Source organism: Thunnus albacares, chromosome 15 (genome assembly GCF_914725855.1).
Source record: "Thunnus albacares chromosome 15, fThuAlb1.1, whole genome shotgun sequence".
Classification (NCBI taxonomy): domain Eukaryota; kingdom Metazoa; phylum Chordata; class Actinopteri; order Scombriformes; family Scombridae; genus Thunnus; species Thunnus albacares.
In genome coordinates this window covers 30,001,913-30,022,085 of record NC_058120.1, presented here as the reverse complement: position 1 = coordinate 30,022,085, position 20,173 = coordinate 30,001,913, and the positions used below count along the sequence as shown (strand labels likewise).

The window sequence follows — 20,173 nt, the reverse complement described above, 5'->3', positions numbered from 1 at the left end:
CACACACTATAACACACACACACTATAACACACACACACACACTATAACACACACACACACACACACACACACACACACTATAACACACACACACTATAACACACACACACTATAACACACACACACACACTATAACACACACACACACTATAACACACACACACTATAACACACACACACTATAACACACACACACACACTATAACACACACACACACACACACACACACACTATAACACACACACACACACACACACACACACTATAACACACACACACACACACACACTACAACACACACACACACACTATAACACACACACACTATAACACACACACACTATAACACACACACACACACACACTATAACACACACACACACACGGTGAAATGCTGCTGCAGTTTTCAGGTTTAAATCTCCGTCGTCTCGTCAGTTTCACACATTTCTGACGAGTAAATCAGCTGCGATGATGAATCGATTATTTGAACATTTATTAGCAGCTATTCTGATAATCGATTGATCAGAAATGCTGCATTTGCTGCTTTCCTTCAGGCTGTTGATCAGAAAGACATTTTAAATCATTTTCCCACAATTTCTAAACATTTTATGGACTAAAAGATGAATCGATGATGTAAATTGATTATTAGCTGCAGTCCTGATTGGGACGGAGGGTTTCGACCTGAGTTTGGGTTTTTTTTTAAATCTACTTGTTCAAAAAGTTCACAGTAAATAAAACATCTTTTTAAAAACAGCGGATGTGTTTGACTGAGTGGAAGAATCGTTCAGCAGATAAACAACAACCTCTGAGATTAGACTGAACGTTCTGCTTCAGTCTGAAGCTTTTTATTTCCAGCAGCAGTTTCTGTCTGTTTAACAAAACCGTCACGCTCAAACCACCAGAAACACCCTCCCCCTCCCCCCTTCACCTGGTTTGCTCTGGCCATCGGTCACGGCGGGGTGTTGCCATGGAAACTGGGCCAGTCTCCACGGCGGCAGCTCTGGTTGCCGAGAAGCTCGGCTGCTGGTTGTCGAGGACGTTTGCTGATGAAAACAAAGCAGACGAGCTCTGATCAGGTCCGCTCTCAGCAGAACACACACAGACAATAATGTGTTGAGTACATGATGGCGGCGCTACGGCAAAGGTCAAAGGTCAACAGAGACATTAATATTTATCCTCTGAGGAGAGTCAACATTCACACAACATTTCAAGTGCAACAGAAGTAAGGAAAAAAAAGTGTAGGGGTCAAAGGTCAGTCTGTTTTCATCTCAAACTGTTTAACATCCTTTCCACATCAGTTTATAATGATATGCAGGTAACCGTAGCAACAGTGCTGATACTTCAGGCTACTGTACATTAGCACTCAGCGGGCTCCTCAAGAACCCCTGGAACCTCCTTATGGAGCCTCTTAGACTTCCTCAAGAATGTCTGGAACCTCCTCAAGGACTCAAGAAACTCCTCAAGAACTTCTTCATCCTTCTCAAGTCCTTTATAACCTCTGCAAGAACTTCTGCAACCTCCTAAACCAGCAGTGAAACCTACTCAGGAACCTCTGAAACCTCCACAACATTCCCTGAAACATTTTTCAAGGACTCCTGGAAACTCTTCCAGGCCCTCCAGATGTGACGTCTGCATGCGTGTGTGTGTGTGAACATACGAGGACAGAAGCTGCTGCTCCTGACGGAGGTAAAACGCTCTCAGGGCGGCAGAGCAGAAGTTAAAAATAGCTGCCTGCTGCTACAAACAGCCCAGTTGCCATGACAACCCAGTCTCCATCCCAGCAGGGGTGAAACAGAAGAAGCCGCCTCCTCCAGAAACACACACACTCACGCTGCCTGCTCTGCTGGATCAGTCTGGGAGGCAGGGTGTCTCCATGGCAACAGCAGTTTGGACACGTTAATGAGACGCTGCCGCCACCTGCTGGTCACAACGAGTCATAACGTGTGTGTGTGTGTGTGTGTGTTTACCTGCAGCATCCAGGTGAGTGACCTGCAGACAGGCCGGCTGACCTGTCGCTGCGAGGTCAAAGGTCACGGCGGCTTCAGAGGTCACTGAGGTCACGGGGGCGTGGCCTGTCACTATCCTGAGGGCTGACTCCAGCAGCTGGCTCTGATTGGAGGAGAGGAGAGCCAATGAGCAGTCAGCCAGCACAGTGAGGCGTCAGCAGCACCTGAACAGGTGAGTCAGTTTACCTGCAGCTGCAGCTGACGGCTGTGCAGCGTCTCCAGGTGCTGCAGCGTCCGCTGGCTCAGGCCCCGCCCCTCTTCCACGCCCGCCCTGACAACAGAGCAGACAGTGATGTCACAGTGATGTCACAGTGTGTTCTTGTCATTCTTTGGGTTAGTTTGACTTTGACAGTCCAACATTTAGTTTCTCTCGTCCTCAAACGACAGTTAATCAATCATTAATTAATATCAAAGTGCTTCACAGATGATTGACAGGCTGATGATTAATAATTTACTAACGACACTGTTCACTGTTTCCACGGCAGCTGCTTCACTCTTCAACACTACTGCACTTCTTCTAAAATACATCCTACGTATTCTATGTTTGAACTATTTTATTATTATTAATATTCAAGATCTACTTTATTTAATGTATCAGTTATTATTTATTATCAGTTATTATTATTTGGTGCGTTTGGTTTCTGGAGCTTCTTCGGGTTGCGTCCGACACACATGAGACCGACAGTGAGTTTATGTTGTGGGACAAACGGCCGGCGGCGAGTCCGTCTGCTGGTTCTGTTTGTTTATGGCTTCAGAGACCAAAGCGCTGATTTATTGATTATATTACACACACAGTGAAATACTGCTGAGTTCTCATTTATTAAGTCTCAAATCACCACAGATGAAGTATACATCCTATGTATTTTATTTTCACTTTATCTTATATTATTATTTATTAACATTATCAAAGGGGTTTTATTTTCCATCTTATGTACATTTACATGTTAATGTGAAGCACTTGTTGTGTGTAATTTCTTCTGTTTTACAGCATTTTGAGCTGCTTTTTGGTATGAAAGGTTTTATACAAAAAAGTTATTATTATTATTATTATTATTATAAAACAGAACAAATGTAAACAGTGAGACTAATGCACACAAGAAATAAAATGAATAAAAAAACAATTTCAAACATTGAAATAAAATAAAATAATTGTAAAATAGATAAAACAGAAGAAAGGCAATGACTAATAAAGATGAGAGTGAAAAACATTTAAACATGAAGACAGTAAAGTAATTAAAGGCCATAAAACGTTGTAATTAGCAGAAGAGGTGATAAAAGGTTTCAGCTGCACTTTGATCCTCGTCAGACTCTTCAAACAGCTCAAAAACTAAAAACTACTGAAGTTAATTTAAGGTCAAAGTTAGAATCAATTTAAATTAAATATAGACGTACAAAGTGTTTCAGTGCTGTAAAGAAGCTAAATACATTTACTCAACTATTTAAGTACAGTTTAGAGGTTCTTGTACTTTACTTGAGTATTTCCATGTGATGCTACTTTCTACATTTCAGAGGGAAATATTGTACTTTCTACTCCACTACATTTATTTGACAGCTTTAGTTACTTTTCAGATGAAGATTTGACACAATGGATAATATAACAAGCTTTTAAAATACAACACATTGTTAAAGATGAAACCAGTGGTTTCCAACCTTTTTGTCTTTTGACGTCTTACAAAAAGCAGTGTGTAGTCGGGGTCACATTTCACATGTCTATGAGTTGTTCACAGCTCCACCAAATAGTGATTTTTCCCTCTAAACTTCTCACATGCTTTCATTTCAATAAATGTTCAAATGATCCAATATTTCAGCAAAAATCAAAGATTAGAGAAAAAGTCCAAAAACTGAAAACAGATTTGTGTATCAGAACTTTGTTTTTTCTTCTTTCCTCTCCCATTAATCATCTCACCACCCCTCAGATTTATCTGCTGACCCTTTGGAGGGGCCCCACCCCTAGGTTGGGAACCACTGGACTAAACTAGCTAACTGTATATAAAGTAGTGTAAACTAGCTCCACCTCCAGCAGCTACAACAGTAACATGCTGCTCTAACACTGATGCTTCACTATTAATAATCTAATGATGTCAGATATAATAATATATCAGTCAGAGGGACCAAACCACTACTTTTACTACAATACTTTAACTACATCAAGCTCATAATACTTATGTACTTTTACTGCAATACTTTAACTACATCAAGCTCATAATACTTATGTACTTTTACTGCAATACTTTAACTACATCAAGCTCATAATACTTATGTACTTTTACTGCAATACTTTAACTACATCAAGCTCATAATACTTATGTACTTTTACTGCAATACTTTAACTACATCAAGCTCATAATACTTATGTACTTTTACTGCAATACTTTAACTACATCAAGCTCATAATACTTATGTACTTTTACTGTAGGAGGATTTTTCATGCAGGACTTTTACTTGTAATGGAGTATTTTTACTTTGCTGTATTGGTACTTTTACTGCAGTAAAGGATCTGAATATTTCTTCCTGCGCTGCTGCTGACAGTTTCTACAGAGGATCATGTGACTGTCAAAGGTCGACATTTATCAGCAGAGTGTTGCTGGATAAGATGAACTCTCTGGTTTTATCTGCCTTTACTTCAAACACAGTCAAAATGCTCCAGAGAAGTTTATTAATTATGTGAGAAAATGATGATACGGCCATTAAATGATTTTATCACACTTTAGTATAATGACTCCCTGTTTCCAATCAGCTGTTTTTAACCAATAAATAGAAATTGATCTGATTTTAGGAAGAGTTAGAGAAATATAAAGGCATCACCAAACCCTGACAAGCCATTAACATCATACTTCCTGGTTCCCTCCCCTTCAGATCTACAGTTTATAGATGGGCGTAACCAACATGTGATGAGCTGCAAAACCTGTTCAACTTATCAGGAAGTGATTTAAGACAGTCGTTGCCACTGAGAGCTGAAATGGCGCAGAAAGGAGTTCAGCTGGACCGAGAAACAATCAGCTGTTCGATCTGTCTGGATCTACTGAAGGATCCGGTGACTATTCCCTGTGGACACAGCTACTGCATGAGCTGTATTAAAAGCTTCTGGGATGGAGAGGATCAGAGGAAGATCTACAGCTGCCCTCAGTGCAGACAGGCCTTCACACCGAGGCCTGTCCTGGTGAAAAACACCATGTTAGCAGATTTAGTGGAGCAGCTGAAGAAGACTGGACTCCAAGCTGCTCCTGCTGATCACTGCTATGCTGGACCTGAAGATGTGGCCTGTGATGTCTGCACTGGGAGGAAGCTGAAAGCCCTCAAGTCCTGCTTGACTTGTTCGGCCTCTTACTGTGAGAATCACCTCCAGCCTCATTATGATGCAGCTCCGTTAAAGAAACACAAGCTGGTCGACCCCTCAGAGAAGCTCCAGGAGAACATCTGCTCTCGTCATGATGAGGTGATGAAGATGTTCTGCCGTACTGATCAGCAGAGTATCTGTTATCTCTGCTCTGTGGATGAACATAAAGGCCACGACACAGTCTCAGCTGCAGCAGAAAGGACTGAGAGGCAGAGAGAGCTCAAGGTGAGTCGACAACAAATCCAGCAGAGAATCCAGGACAGAGAGAAAGATGTGAAGCTGCTTCAACAGGAGGTGGAGGCCGTCAGTCGCTCTGCTGATAAAGCAGTGAAGGACAGTGAGAAGATCTTCACTGAGCTGATCCGTCTCATCCAGAAAAGAAGCTCTGATGTGAAGCAGCAGATCAGATCCCAGCAGGAAACTGAAGTGAGTCGAGTCAAAGAGCTTCAGGAGAAGCTGGAGCAGGAGATCACTGAGCTGAAGAGGAAAGACGCTGAACTGAAGCAGCTCTCACACACAGAGGATCACAACCAGTTTCTACTCAACTACCCCTCACTGTCACAACTCAGTGCATCTACAGACTCATCCAGCATCAATATCCGTCCTCTGAGATACTTTGAGGATGTGACAGCAGCTGTGTCAGAGCTCAGAGATCAACTACAGGACGTCCTGAGGGAGAAATGGACAAACATCTCACTGACAGGGACTGAAGTGGACGTTTTACTGTCAGAACCAGAACCCAAGACCAGAGCTGAGTTCTTAAGATATTCACGTGAAATCACTCTGGATCCAAACACAGCAAACACACGGCTGTTATTATCTGATGGGAACAGAAAAGCAGAACGAACGAGTCAACGACAGTCTTATTCTAGTCACCCAGACAGATTCACTTATTATCTGCAGGTCCTGAGTAGAGAGAGTCTGACTGGACGTTGTTACTGGGAGATGGAGTGGAGAGGGGAAGGAGTTTATGTAGCAGTCGCATACAAGAATATCAGCAGAGACGGATTTGACAGTGGATTTGGATTCAATGAGAAATCTTGGATGTTAATTTGTGGCACTAACAGTTATACATTTTTGTTCAACAAAATCTCAACTCGCGTCTCAGGTCCTGGTTCCTCCAGAGTAGGAGTGTACCTGGATCACACAGCAGGTATTCTGTCCTTCTACAGCGTCTCTGAAACCATGACTCTCCTCCACAGAGTCCAGACCACATTCACTCAGCCTCTCTATGCTGGACTTTGGCTTTATTATGTTGGAGACACAGCTGAGTTGTGTAAACTCAAATAGACAGAAGTCATTTCAGACTTCATGTGTCAGATTCTGTTGTAATTCTTCATGTTTTTGTCTCCATTGTTTCTGAGAGCTTGTTGCTGTGGTGTTTCTGAACTGCACAGAGATCAGCTGTCAATCAAACTGGGATTATCAACACTTTCTTCTTTTCATTTGTTGTTCTGTTGATGTTTTCAGTTTCTTTAAATGTCACTTTTTGCTGTGTGTTTTTATCCATGGAGGCTATCGCTGCTCATGATGACGTCTTTTACCTTCACTGACGCTTCTTCAGATGAAAATATAAACTTCTCTTTGTTCTAAATGTTAGTTTCATGTTTGTATTGATGTATTTGTGTTCTGTTGTTTCTTAAACAGAGAAAGCAGCAGAACTTCCTTCATCATAGATATTTTGTTCTCATCACTTTATAAATTCATAGAGAAACGTCCAATCAAACTGTAATTATCATGATAATAATCATTTATTATGTTCTTGTACATTCTGGGTTAAACTAACTGATTGTGTGGATGAAGTGAATCTGAACATGAAATCATTGAACAAGAGTCATTTAACAGACTTTACTGATTGGATGTGTGAACAATCTGAAGCTTTACATAATCAATAAAGATGTTTTTTTTCAACAGTGAGCAAAGTATTTTCTTCTGTCTTCATCTCAGGATCTCATTCAAAGCTTCTGGAGAAAATGTGAAACTAAAATGAGAGTTTATTTGAGGCAGTTTTCCTCCTGAAACACCACAAAGTCCAGAGTTCATGTTCAGAGCAGACAAACGTTTGTCAGTCAGTCTCTGAACTTTTGTGCATTTAGTTGATAAAGTCTTTGTTATTCAGGCCTAAAAAACTGGAAATAATAAGAATTTATTTGATCAAGTTTAGTCTGAAGAAGTTTTGTTGAGTCCTGACAAACATAAAACAACAGATATTGTGTCGTGGTGAACTTGAGGTCATTTCATTTATTTTTCTGATGATTTTCATGCAGATGAAAGTTGAGAATGAGGCTGTCATGTTGGTTCAGTGTTTATTCTGTCACCTCACAGAGAGACGGTCCTGGACCCCAATTTATCAAACTGCTAACAGGAACATTTTAGACTTTTAGTGAAAGATAAAAGTAAAAATCCTTCACTTTCACTCACAAACAGAAGAATAAAAACTATTGATCAGACTGGTTTTGGCTTTAAAATGCTGTTAAAGAGGTGTGTTCAGCTGGTTCAGAGTAGATCCTCCATGACTGCAGGACAGAAACTCTGTTTTCTGTCTGATTGGACTAAATATCGTTGCTAATGATCAGCTCGTCTACCAACAGCAGAACGTCTGCAGCACATTTTATTTCCATTTCCACCAATTTCCTTTCATTCATCCATATTTATATATTTATACATTATAAAGGTATCAGATTGTTGGTAATTATTAACCAGAGATCTGATGATTTTAAACAAATAAAACTAATAATTAAACATGTTGTTGCAGAAAAACTCAGCACTGAGTTAACTGTAAGGATGTTTTTTTTAAAGAATGTACAATACAGCAGATGTGGCGTCGATCCATATCTCTGATTGGTTATTCCTTCATGTGATCAATCATGTGATCAGTACGTCACTTGATAAAAGTGTCTTATTGTTCACACTCAGCCAGAAACTCTTTCACTCTGAACTTTGTACTTGAGAGTTTTCTTAAGTGTCGTTCAGAGTTTGATGAAGTCGAGTTTGTAAAGTTTAAATCCAGACTTGATTAAAACTTCTTGTGACTGATTTTGTTGCTGTGCTGAAGAGTTTTTGTCATTTATATTAATCAGCAACAAAGAAATGCATCTAAAACAGTGGTGATTAGTTTCCTGACAGCTGTGATTGATTTATTGAACCATCACAGGTAACGTTACTCCACCTTTTCTACTGCAGAAGTCATTCAGGAATCATTTGATCAAAACTCTGCACATATGAGACGCTGAGTTCAGTTCAATCGTAATAAACATCAGAAGGAAACAACATGTTGACTCCAGTTTGAAGCCGTGAAGACGCCGTAATAGATGTTTGCTGAAGTTTACAGTGTTACAGTTTTTACTAAAAAACTCATATTTGAACATCAACACTAAATTAAACACGTGTGAACTCCATCAAGTCCAGTCATAATATGATTAAACTATAAACTGAACATATAATTATTCACATCTGGTCACAGAAGTCAGAGAAATCACAGCCTGCAGCATCAAATCTCACGTCCACAAGTTCTGTTTACAACCTGAAAGCTGATGTGAATAATATTTGCAGACTGGAAACTCTTCTCTCCCATCTTTCCCATGTGACCTGAATGCAGCGTCAGTGTTACAGGATGTGACTTCTGTCAACAAACTGACACAGTGTGATATTACAGATATTAAAATCCGTCTTTACTGATGTTGTTTGAAGCTGTTAAAGGCTCAGTGGAGTTTTTACACGTCTTCCTGCAGTGAACATCACAGCAGGTCAACAACTGAAATCTGAAAACTGATGCAGGACACAAGAGGGCGCCATCATCCTGCTAACCAGGGATGTAGTGGAGGTTAAAGCTCCTCCATAGAGACGTTTGAGGTAAAACTCTCCAATATAAAAATCCCCCAAAAATTAAAGATTAAAGTTGTGACAGTGAATCCAGATTTATGAATCAGAACTTTGTTTCTACCTGATGGATCATCTCAGATTATCTGCTGACCTTCACAAAGTTCAAACTGGCTCCAGCTGCAGCAGTAACACGCTGCTGATGCACCGACTCATCAGGATTAATAATGTTCTCTGTTACACTGATTTATTACATCAGTCATAGACCCGTTTCCTGCAAAAACACTTTTACTGCAATACTTTAACTGCATCAAGCTCATAATACTTATGTACTTTTACTGCAGTAAAGTATCCGAGTACTTCTTCCACCGCTGGTGTGTGTGTGTATGTGTGTGTGTGTGTGTGTGTGTGTGTGTGTGTGTGTGTGTGTGTGTGTTTACCTGTCAGCCTGCAGCAGCCTCTCAACACCGTCCGCCAGCTGAGACACTCGAGCCTCCATGTCTGACTGAGCCTACACACACACAAACACACACACACACACACACACACACACACACACACACACACATACACACACACACACACACACACACACACACACACACACACATACACACATACACACACACACACACACACACACACACACAAACAGAACATTTCAGAGGTGATAAACTTTCTGTTCCAGCTGCATCATGTGACAGAAGCAGATGGCGGAGCAGAGATGCATCGAGTCTCTGAAGGTGTCGATGATGTTCAGACTGTAAAGATCTCTCAGAATAACTTGTCAATACATTTACATGCATCAGAATCACTGACATAATAATGTTAAACCGTGTTGGGAAATGCAGCGTGTGAACAGTTTCTCTCCTAAATAAACATTAAAAATATATTTGACTGTTGTAATAAAGTTGAGATTCATTAACCACATGTTGGAAACTACATGTTCCCCATTAGAACAATCTTTGAACAACGTGGAAAAAACTATCTTTTAATTTTCCATCAAGCTTTCGTTCAGAATATCAGCAGACAGGAGAGACGTCCGGAGTTAAAGTTGATGAATACTTTTACTCTTCGTCCTAGAAGTTGAACCAATAATACGTCACTCTGAGAATCTTTGGATCTTTGCAGATTTTCTGCTCTAAAGCAGCTTCATAAACACGAGTCCATGTTTACCTTGATGAGCGGAGCTGCAGCAGCTACAGCTGCAGCTGCAGCCGCCGCTGCTGCTGCGTTGGTGGCGTCTCCCGGGCGACCGGAGGACAACTCAGCCTCCGTCTGGACACCCACTGCATCCTGGGAGCCCGCCCTCAGACCAGGTGCATCCTGGGAGCCCGGCCTCAGACCAGGTGCATCCTGGGAGCTGGCCCTCAGACCAGGTGCATCCTGGGAGCTGGTCGTGCTCTGGAGCGGTCCCGGGTCCAACAGCTGCACTTTGACCTCCCTCCTGCGGGGGGCGCTGTGAGAGCTGAGCAGCACACAGGTGCAGCAGCAGGAAGGAAACACAAACATGTCTGCTGGTGATATTTGATTTGCTGCTCGTTAATCAGTTCAGAATCATCATCATCATCATCTTCATCAACTCACAGATCAAAACGATTCAAAACCATTTAACAGAATATTCACCGCGGTGTTGTAAATGTAACCAAATGTTAGATCTTTTATATTTCTCACAATATTTAACGTCAGACTCTGTTTTTGTTTCCTCACCGTTGTTTGAGAGCCGCCAGCACGACTCCTCGACCTCCGGCAGCGAAACGGGACGTCAGGAGGTCACGACCTGGGAGTGATGATGTCAGCAGAGGCGGAGTCAGTCTCATCACCTGTCAGTCTGACTTCATGTTGTTGGTTTTCAGTGTGTGTGTGTGTGTGTGTGTGTGTTATTGATAAAGCGTGTTATTGATAAAGCGTGTTATTGATAAAGCGTGTTATTGATAAAGCGTGTTATTGATAAAGTGTGTTATTGATAAAGCGTGTTATTGATAAAGTGTGTTATTGATAAAGCGTGTTATTGATAAAGTGTGTTATTGATAAAGCGTGTTATTGATAAAGCGTGTTATTGATAAAGCGTGTCATTGATAAAGCGTGTTATTGATAAAGCGTGTTATTGATAAAGCGTGTTATTGATAAAGCGTGTCATTGATAAAGTGTGTTATTGATAAAGCGTGTCATTGATAAAGTGTGTTATTGATAAAGCGTGTCATTGATAAAGCGTGTTATTGATAAAGCGTGTCATTGATAAAGTGTGTCATTGATAAAGCGTGTTATTGATAAAGCGTGTTATTGATAAAGCGTGTCATTGATAAAGTGTGTTATTGATAAAGCGTGTTATTGATAAAGCGTGTTATTGATAAAGCGTGTTATTGATAAAGTGTGTTATTGATAAAGCGTGTTATTGATAAAACATCCACGGATCAATATACTGAAACAGAATCTCATCATATTTATTCAGAATCACATGATCACTGAACTGTATGATGTGAAGATATAGTCAGTGTTTGTCCTGACAGTGATTATTGATCGATTTATTGACTGATTGGTTCTCTCACCGGGCTGCTGGCCGCTCCGCGTCCCGGCTGAGAACTTCCTGTCTGCGCTCCACTCTGCTGCTGGAAGCTGCTGGAAGAGAAAACACAAACACGTCAGACACGGGACCAGCTGCTGAGGTCAGAGGTCAGAGGTGAGAGGTCAGAGGTCACGGCGGGAGGAACAGGACGCCACGGTTCACTCCACCTGTAAATCTAAACTGAGGAAGTAAAACAGCAACTGTGGAGCTGAAATATCGAATCATTAGATGCTGTCAGATCAGATTCACCCAGATGCAGCACATCTGTCTCACACACTGAACTACACACTGAACTACACACTGAACTACACACACTAAACTACACACACTGAACTACACACTGAACTACACACACTGAACTACACACACTGAACTACACACACTGAACTACACACACTAAACTACACACACTGAACTACACACTGAACTACACACACTGAACTACACACTGAACTACACACTGAACTACACACACTAAACTACACACACTGAACTACACACTGAACTACACACTAAACTACACACACTGAACTACACACTAAACTACACACACTAAACTACACACACTGAACTACACACTGAACTACACACACTGAACTACACACTGAACTACACACACTGAACTACACACACTGAACTACACACACTGAACTACACACTGAACTACACACACTGAACTACACACACTGAACTACACACACTGAACTACACACTGAACTACACACTGAACTACACACACTGAACTACACACACTAAACTACACACACTGAACTACACACTGAACTACACACACTGAACTACACACTGAACTACACACACTGAACTACACACACCGAACTACACACACTGAACTACACACTGAACTACACACACTGAACTACACACACTGAACTACACACACTGAACTACACACTGAACTACACACTGAACTACACACACTGAACTACACACTGAACTACACACTGAACTACACACTGAACTACACACACTGAACTACACACTAAACTACACACTGAACTACACACTGAACTACACACTGAACTACACACACTAAACTACACACACTGAACTACACACTGAACTACACACTGAACTACACACTAAACTACACACACTGAACTACACACTGAACTACACACTGAACTACACACTGAACTACACACACTGAACTACACACTGAACTACACACACTGAACTACACACACTGAACTACACACTGAACTACACACTGAACTACACACACTGAACTACACACTGAACTACACACAGAACTACACACAATGAACTACACACACTGAACTACACACTGAACTACACACTGAACTACACACTGAACTACACACACTGAACTACACACTGAACTACACACTGAACTACACACACTGAACTACACACTGAACTACACACACTGAACTACACACACAATGAACTACACACACTGAACTACACACTGAACTACACACTGAACTACACACACTGAACTACACACACTGAACTACACACTGAACTACACACACTGAACTACACACTGAACTACACACTGAACTACACACACTGAACTACACACTGAACTACACACTGAACTACACACTGAACCACACACTGAACTACACACACTGAACTACACACACTGAACTACACACACTGAACTACACACACAATGAACTACACACACTGAACTACACACTGAACTACACACACTGAACTACACACACTGAACTACACACACTGAACTACACACACTGAACTACACACAGAACTACACACACTGAACTACACACACTGAACTACACACTGAACTACACACACTGAACTACACACACTGAACTACACACACTGAACTACACACTGAACTACACACACTGAACTACACACACTGAACTACACACACTGAACTACACACACTGAACTACACACAGAACTACACACACTGAACTACACACACTGAACTACACACTGAACTACACACACTGAACTACACACTGAACTACACACACTGAACTACACACTGAACTACACACTGAACTACACACACTGAACTACACACTGAACTACACACTGAACTACACACTGAACTACACACTGAACTACACACACAATGAACTACACACACTGAACTACACACTGAACTACACACACTGAACTACACACACTGAACTACACACTGAACTACACACACTGAACTACACACACTGAACTACACACACTGAACTACACACACTGAACTACACACTAAACTACACACACTGAACTACACACACTGAACTACACACTGAACTACACACACTGAACTACACACACTGAACTACACACTAAACTACACACACTGAACTACACACACTGAACTACACACTGAACTACACACACTGAACTACACACACTGAACTACACACACTGAACTACACACTGAACTACACACACTGAACTACACACACTGAACTACACACTGAACTACACACACTGAACTACACACTGAACTACACACACTGAACTACACACTGAACTACACACACTGAACTACACACACTGAACTACACACTGAACTACACACACTGAACTACACACTGAACTACACACACTGAACTACACACACTGAACTACACAACAAGTTTATGGTTCTCAACAGAAGAAGAAGAAGAAGAAGACTCACGCTTCCTGTCGGCTCTCTGTTCTCTTTGGTCGGTCCGGGTTTCTTCAGCGTTCGTCTGTCTGCACACGATCCTGCTGAAAACACACACACACACACACACACACACACACACACACACACACACACAGACAGGCTGTTCTCAGAGCTGCAACGATCGGTCGATTAATCGATCATCAACATAGTTGTCGGTTAATTATCTGTTGATCAACTACTTGTTGCAGGTCTGATTATACATCATAAAGCTCTAAGTACAAAAACATTAACGCTCATTTTACTTTCTGTTACAATAAAAACGTTATTGATTGGACTAAACTCTGAGAATCAGTTTATTATTTCATCACATTTGAACTGAGCAGCCTGATCAATAAAGACGCTGGACCGAGCTCACGAGGATCTGGCTTTATTTGATCACATCATCGATCTAAAATAATAACGGATAGATTCATTGATAATGAAGATTAACATAGTTGCTGATCGTCATCTGTCAGTGGATCGATTTTAATCAATATTTAATGTCATAGGAAAACTACGTTGAAGATGCAGTTTCCAGGTTTGAATGTTGACATTAATTTAACACATAACAGTAAAACCATAATAATTAAAATACACAAGACCTGACTGATGTTTTAACTTTTACTGTTGTAGGATTTTATCATCAAAACCTTACATTTAAATGCTAAAACTGTTAAAACGTCAAGTCACTAAACCCAGTTAGAGAAAAGGAAAATAAAGAAAGTAAGACAGAGTTTCTCTGGAGCCCAAATAACTTAATAAAAACATTAATCCGCAGCTGGTCCCAGCTGCCGGAGCTCTTACCGGGCTGAGAGTCCGCGGCTGCCCGCAGAGGAGCAGCGATGTCCGGCTTGTGTCGGAGCTTCGGCCGCTGCTGCTGCTCGGACAGCGGAGGCTGGTCGGCGGCGTCCCGGAGCTTCTCCACGGTTATCCGGACAGATCCCGGTCCAAGGACCCGGGTGGACCGGACTAAAACGTCCCCGGTGTCCGAGCTGCAGGTGGATGAATCCTGCAGTCCGTCTGAGCGGGAGTCCGGCGGAGACAACATGCTGACGGTTACTTTATTTAGTTATAATTTAACTGCTTTTCATCGTTCGCATGCATGCTAAACTCAGCTAGCTGCTTTCAAACTTCCCGCTGCGGCGTCAAACGCCGACAAACAGCCGCAGGACGATTAAAAACTCGTAATAACATTTGTTGCTGCCGCGAACTGAAGCTCAGACAGTTTAACAAGCTTCTGAGAAGCAGAAAGACACGACAGAAATAGTTAAAAGGGTGAAACTAAAAGTTTAAATGCGACAAATCTGGAAGCACAGCAACTGTTGCTGACAACAAAACAAACACTGCACTTCCGGTTTCCGCTTTGGAGTAAAGATACTAAACACAAGGACAGATGTCTCACTTCTCTCTAAATCCAGAAACCACAAAAGAGACAAGATGTCACTCAATGACAAAATAACAGAGCTGGAAAGTAACTAAGTACATTTACTCAAGTACTGTACTGAAGTACAGTATTTGAGGTACTTGTACTTTACTTGAGTATTTCCATGTGATGCTACTTTCTACATTTCAGAGGGAAATATTGTACTTTCTACTCCACTACATTTATTTGACAGCTTTAGTTACTTTTCAGATGAAGATTTGACACAATGGATAATATAACAAGCTTTTAAAATACAACACATTGTTAAAGATGAAACCAGTGGTTTCCAACCTTTTTGTCTTTTGACGTCTTACAAAAAGCAGTGTGTAGTCGGGGTCACATTTCACATGTCTATGAGTTGTTAACAGCTCCACCAAATAGTGATTTTTCCCTCTAAACTTCTCACATGCTTTCATTTCAATAAATGTTCAAATGATCCAATATTTCAGCAAAAATCAAAGATTAGAGAAAAAGTCCAAAAACTGAAAACAGATTTGTGTATCAGAACTTTGTTTTTTCTTCTTTCCTCTCCCATTAATCATCTCACCACCCCTCAGATTTATCTGCTGACCCTTTGGAGGGGCCCGACCCCTAGGTTGGGAACCGCTGGACTAAACTAGCTAACTGTATATAAAGTAGTGTAAACTAGCTCCACCTCCAGCAGCTACAACAGTAACATGCTGCTCTAACACTGATGCTTCACTATTAATAATCTAATGATGTCATATATAATAATATATCAGTCAGAGGGACCAAACCACTACTTTTACTGCAATACTTTAACTACATCAAGCTCATAATACTTATGTACTTTTACTGCAATACTTTAACTACATCAAGCTCATAATACTTATGTACTTTTACTGCAATACTTTAACTACATCAAGCTCATAATACTTATGTACTTTTACTGCAATACTTTAACTACATCAAGCTCATAATACTTATGTACTTTTACTGCAATACTTTAACTACATCAAGCTCATAATACTTATGTACTTTTACTGCAGTAGGATTTTTTTATTTGTAATGGAGTATTTTTTTTTGCTGTATTGGTACTTTTACTGTAGTAAAGGATCTCAGTACTTCATCCAGTCAGAATTACGTTTTTGGTGTTGAAAGGTAGGAACTTTATGTGGAACTTTATGTTGCTACGTCCCTGCAGCACTCCGGACGGTTTTTGCAGTTGCGCGCTGTTCGACTCCTCGTTTCAGAGATCAACTTTCGTCACATTTTCTTTCAAGTTTAAGTATTTTTTGTTGTTATTTGAATCGAAATCACACCAGCAAACATTTAATAAGACTCGTTCATCTTATCTTCAGTCGCTGTTGAATCTGTTTGTTGTTTATTTTTAACGTGAATTAAAACGTTTTAAAATAGTTAAAACAGTTTGAAAGTGCGGTTCAGATTCAGTGTTCAGCTCTGCTCTCACACGACGTCCTTCAGTCCACATCAAACTGACCTCAGGTGAGACTAAAACTCCGATTTACATCATTTAATAAAACACAATGTAGAGTTTGAACCTGTGTGTCGACCTGCAGGCTGCTGTTGGTTAGTCTGAGGGAAGGAAATTACAGCAAAACCCTTAAAAACATGAAGCTAATGCAGCTAGCGTTAGCTGTTAGCTGTTAGCTCAACGAGCCCGCAGGAGAATCATTATAAACTGAGTTTAATGTTTTCTTATTTATTTATTATTAATCATTATAAAGTGAGTTTAATGTGTTCATATTTATTTATTATTAATCATTATAAACTGAGTTTAATGTTTTCTTATTTATTTATTATTAATCATTATAAACTGAGTTTAATGTTTTCTTATTTATTTATTATTAATCATTATAAACTGAGTTTAATGTTTTCATATTTATTTATTCAGAAATCAGCAGTTTTGCTTCAGTCTCAGTTTAATTTTCTGCTGTTTGACCAGAAATAATATCAAATATCAAATAATGTCAAATATGTGAATATAAAAGCTGCACAATAATAAACCAAAATTAAAGATTAAAAGCTTCAGTAAAGTTTAAAAACAGATTTGAGAGTGACGCTGATAGTATTTAAAACATTTTCTTTATTAATATATAAAAGTTACAATTTCTTCTTCCACAAAATGATAAAATATCAAAATATTAATTTTACTGTTTGCAGAAGAAAAATAAACTCAAACTGAGCTGAAGGAGAAGTTATAGTTCATATAAAGATTATAAATAAACAAACAGGAATTCACAGTTTTTGCAGCTTTTCGATTTGAGGAAAAATGAATCAACAGAAGTTTTTAGTTTTTATCTGTAAATCTGTTTTTATGATGATTAAATTCAGCCAAAAAAAAAAATATATTCATAATAAATCATCATAATCATCATAATAAATTATCTTCTGATATTCCAAACATGAAACACAACATGTTCATACAGACGAATGTTACCAGTGTTACCATAGTTACCAGTGTCACCAGAGTGTTACCAGTGTTACCAGTCTCCTCACATGTAAATAATGCGCCATAAACAGCAGATCCAGATTAAAGTTGTTTTGGAACGAGGATTAAAAAGACAGATTTGTGTTTGTTGTTGTTGTTGGATATGACAGATGTGTGGAGTGATGAGGAGCTGATGGTTTTACTGGTTTGAGGATGTTGAAACGGACTGGTGTGTTTGTCTTCACAGAGTGAACGATGGCGGTTCAGGTGTCGGAGTCCGATCAGATCAAACAGGTAATCAGTGTATTGATGATCCGTCTGACATGAACATCGATGATCAAAACGAACCTTTCAAACGTTGAAGTTCGTTTATGTTTCTGCTGTTTTTAAACTTTATTAAACCGACAAAATGAAAGAAAAGTTACAGAAGAGAGGAGAGTTTAACAGCTGATAAACAAAAACAAACAAACAGAGAAAATAAAAACAGAGAAATGAAAGTTAATATTTGACTTTAGAAGCTTTATTATAGAAGAAGAACTGAGATGAAGTGAAGCAGACGGAGAATAAAGAGTTAAAGAGTTGTTGTTGTTATTGTTGTTGTTGTTGTTGTTGTTGTTAGTAAAGTTTTCTTCTGATGACCAGACAGACGAATCATCATCATCGTCATCGTCGCTCTTTTTCAGGCAACCAATCACATATCAGACGATGACGATGCTAAAACAAACAAACAGGAAGTAGCCGAGAATGTGATGCTGCTCTGACGTTAACGAGATACCGTACAGACGCTCGCCATGACATCACTGTTCACTTCCTGTCTGCCTGACGTCCATGTTGTGTCCTGCTGCTGCTGCTGCTGCTGAACTTGTGTTGTTGTTGTTGTTTGTTTGTTTGTTTGTTTCAGTTTAAGGAGTTTTTGGGGACGTACAACAAGGTGACGGAGAACTGCTTCATGGACTGCGTCAAAGATTTCACCAACCGGGAGGTGAAACCGGAGGAGGTGAAAAACTTTACTTCAAGCGTCCGTCAGCAGGAAGTCGAACCGTCGTTTCCTGCTGGTTATCAGCACGATAATCTGAATATTTTTATTGTTTTATTATTGATCGTCGCTGAGATCATAACAGACAGTTTCATCATGTTAACGGATCATTCAAACAATCGTTAGTTGTTTACAGCTGATTGTTTGTTTGTTTGTTTCTGCCTCAGATGTTGAAACTTCAGCTGATTAAAAGTCTGTCGATGTGTTTAGATGCGTTCAATTACAAACATCATCATCATCATCATCATCATCATCATCAAACAAACCTGACGTGAGACGTTCTGATTGGCTGTCGGGGACGAGTGATGATGCTGAGAAAAGGTTTCGCTCAGTGAGCTGATGATGTCACGTGATGTCACATTTTCTCTTGGCTGTCTGACCAATCCCCCGCCAGCTGATTAACAACAGACGACGACGATGATGATGATGATGATGATATGATGATGATGATGATGATGATGCTGGTTGTTGAGGACGAAGAGACTCTTTCATTCAAACACATTAAATATCACTGAGTGAGTTTATTATTGATTATCTGATATCAAACGTGATCAAAACATTCAGTCTCATGTTTGGATTCTCTGTCACGTGATTGGTCGGTTCAGGTCGGCGGCGCGGCGAGCGCGAAGGAACACGACAACTTGAACTAAAGTTTCCGTCCAGACGCGTCTGAAGACATAAAAATACTGACGTTCATGAAAACATCAGACGTGTGAGGAGCGATGATGAGGAGACGTAACCTTCCTCACATCAACACTCTGTCGCTCTGTTAACGACGTCGTCTCGTCGTTTCTTCTTCTGTGACGGTTTCATCAGTTTATCTGCTCATATTCACACAGCAGCAGAAACATCGACTCAACACAAACACCGCTGTCACCTGATCAGTTCACCAGAGCTCTGATCAATAAC

The 20,173-nt window shown here is 40.2% G+C and overlaps 3 protein-coding genes across 3 annotated transcripts in view; 2 read left to right on the top strand and 1 right to left on the bottom strand.

The window, feature by feature from the left end:
• Positions 1 to 15,741, bottom strand: part of kiaa0586 (KIAA0586 ortholog) — a 54,610-nt gene extending 38,869 nt beyond the window's left edge. Inside the window, exons 1-9 of the mRNA XM_044375511.1 lie at positions 15,197 to 15,741; positions 14,381 to 14,454; positions 11,714 to 11,783; positions 10,875 to 10,944; positions 10,341 to 10,632; positions 9,605 to 9,675; positions 2,195 to 2,279; positions 1,970 to 2,111; positions 931 to 1,045 (exon numbers count right to left, since the gene is read on the bottom strand). Of these exons, the coding sequence (XP_044231446.1) occupies positions 931 to 1,045; positions 1,970 to 2,111; positions 2,195 to 2,279; positions 9,605 to 9,675; positions 10,341 to 10,632; positions 10,875 to 10,944; positions 11,714 to 11,783; positions 14,381 to 14,454; positions 15,197 to 15,440 (1,163 nt within the window). The 5' untranslated portion in view covers positions 15,441 to 15,741. The remainder of the gene's footprint in view (positions 1 to 930; positions 1,046 to 1,969; positions 2,112 to 2,194; positions 2,280 to 9,604; positions 9,676 to 10,340; positions 10,633 to 10,874; positions 10,945 to 11,713; positions 11,784 to 14,380; positions 14,455 to 15,196) is intronic.
• Positions 4,968 to 6,635, top strand: LOC122998735 (tripartite motif-containing protein 16-like). The gene has a single exon (XM_044375706.1). The coding sequence runs from the start codon at positions 4,968 to 4,970 to the stop codon at positions 6,633 to 6,635; it is 1,668 nt and encodes a 555-aa protein (XP_044231641.1).
• A 1,256-nt stretch (positions 15,742 to 16,997) lies between the features above and the next one.
• Positions 16,998 to 20,173, top strand: part of timm9 (translocase of inner mitochondrial membrane 9 homolog) — a 5,499-nt gene continuing 2,323 nt past the window's right edge. The window contains exons 1-3 of the mRNA XM_044375724.1: positions 16,998 to 17,282; positions 18,476 to 18,522; positions 19,130 to 19,225. Of these exons, the coding sequence (XP_044231659.1) occupies positions 18,484 to 18,522; positions 19,130 to 19,225 (135 nt within the window). The 5' untranslated portion in view covers positions 16,998 to 17,282; positions 18,476 to 18,483. The remainder of the gene's footprint in view (positions 17,283 to 18,475; positions 18,523 to 19,129; positions 19,226 to 20,173) is intronic.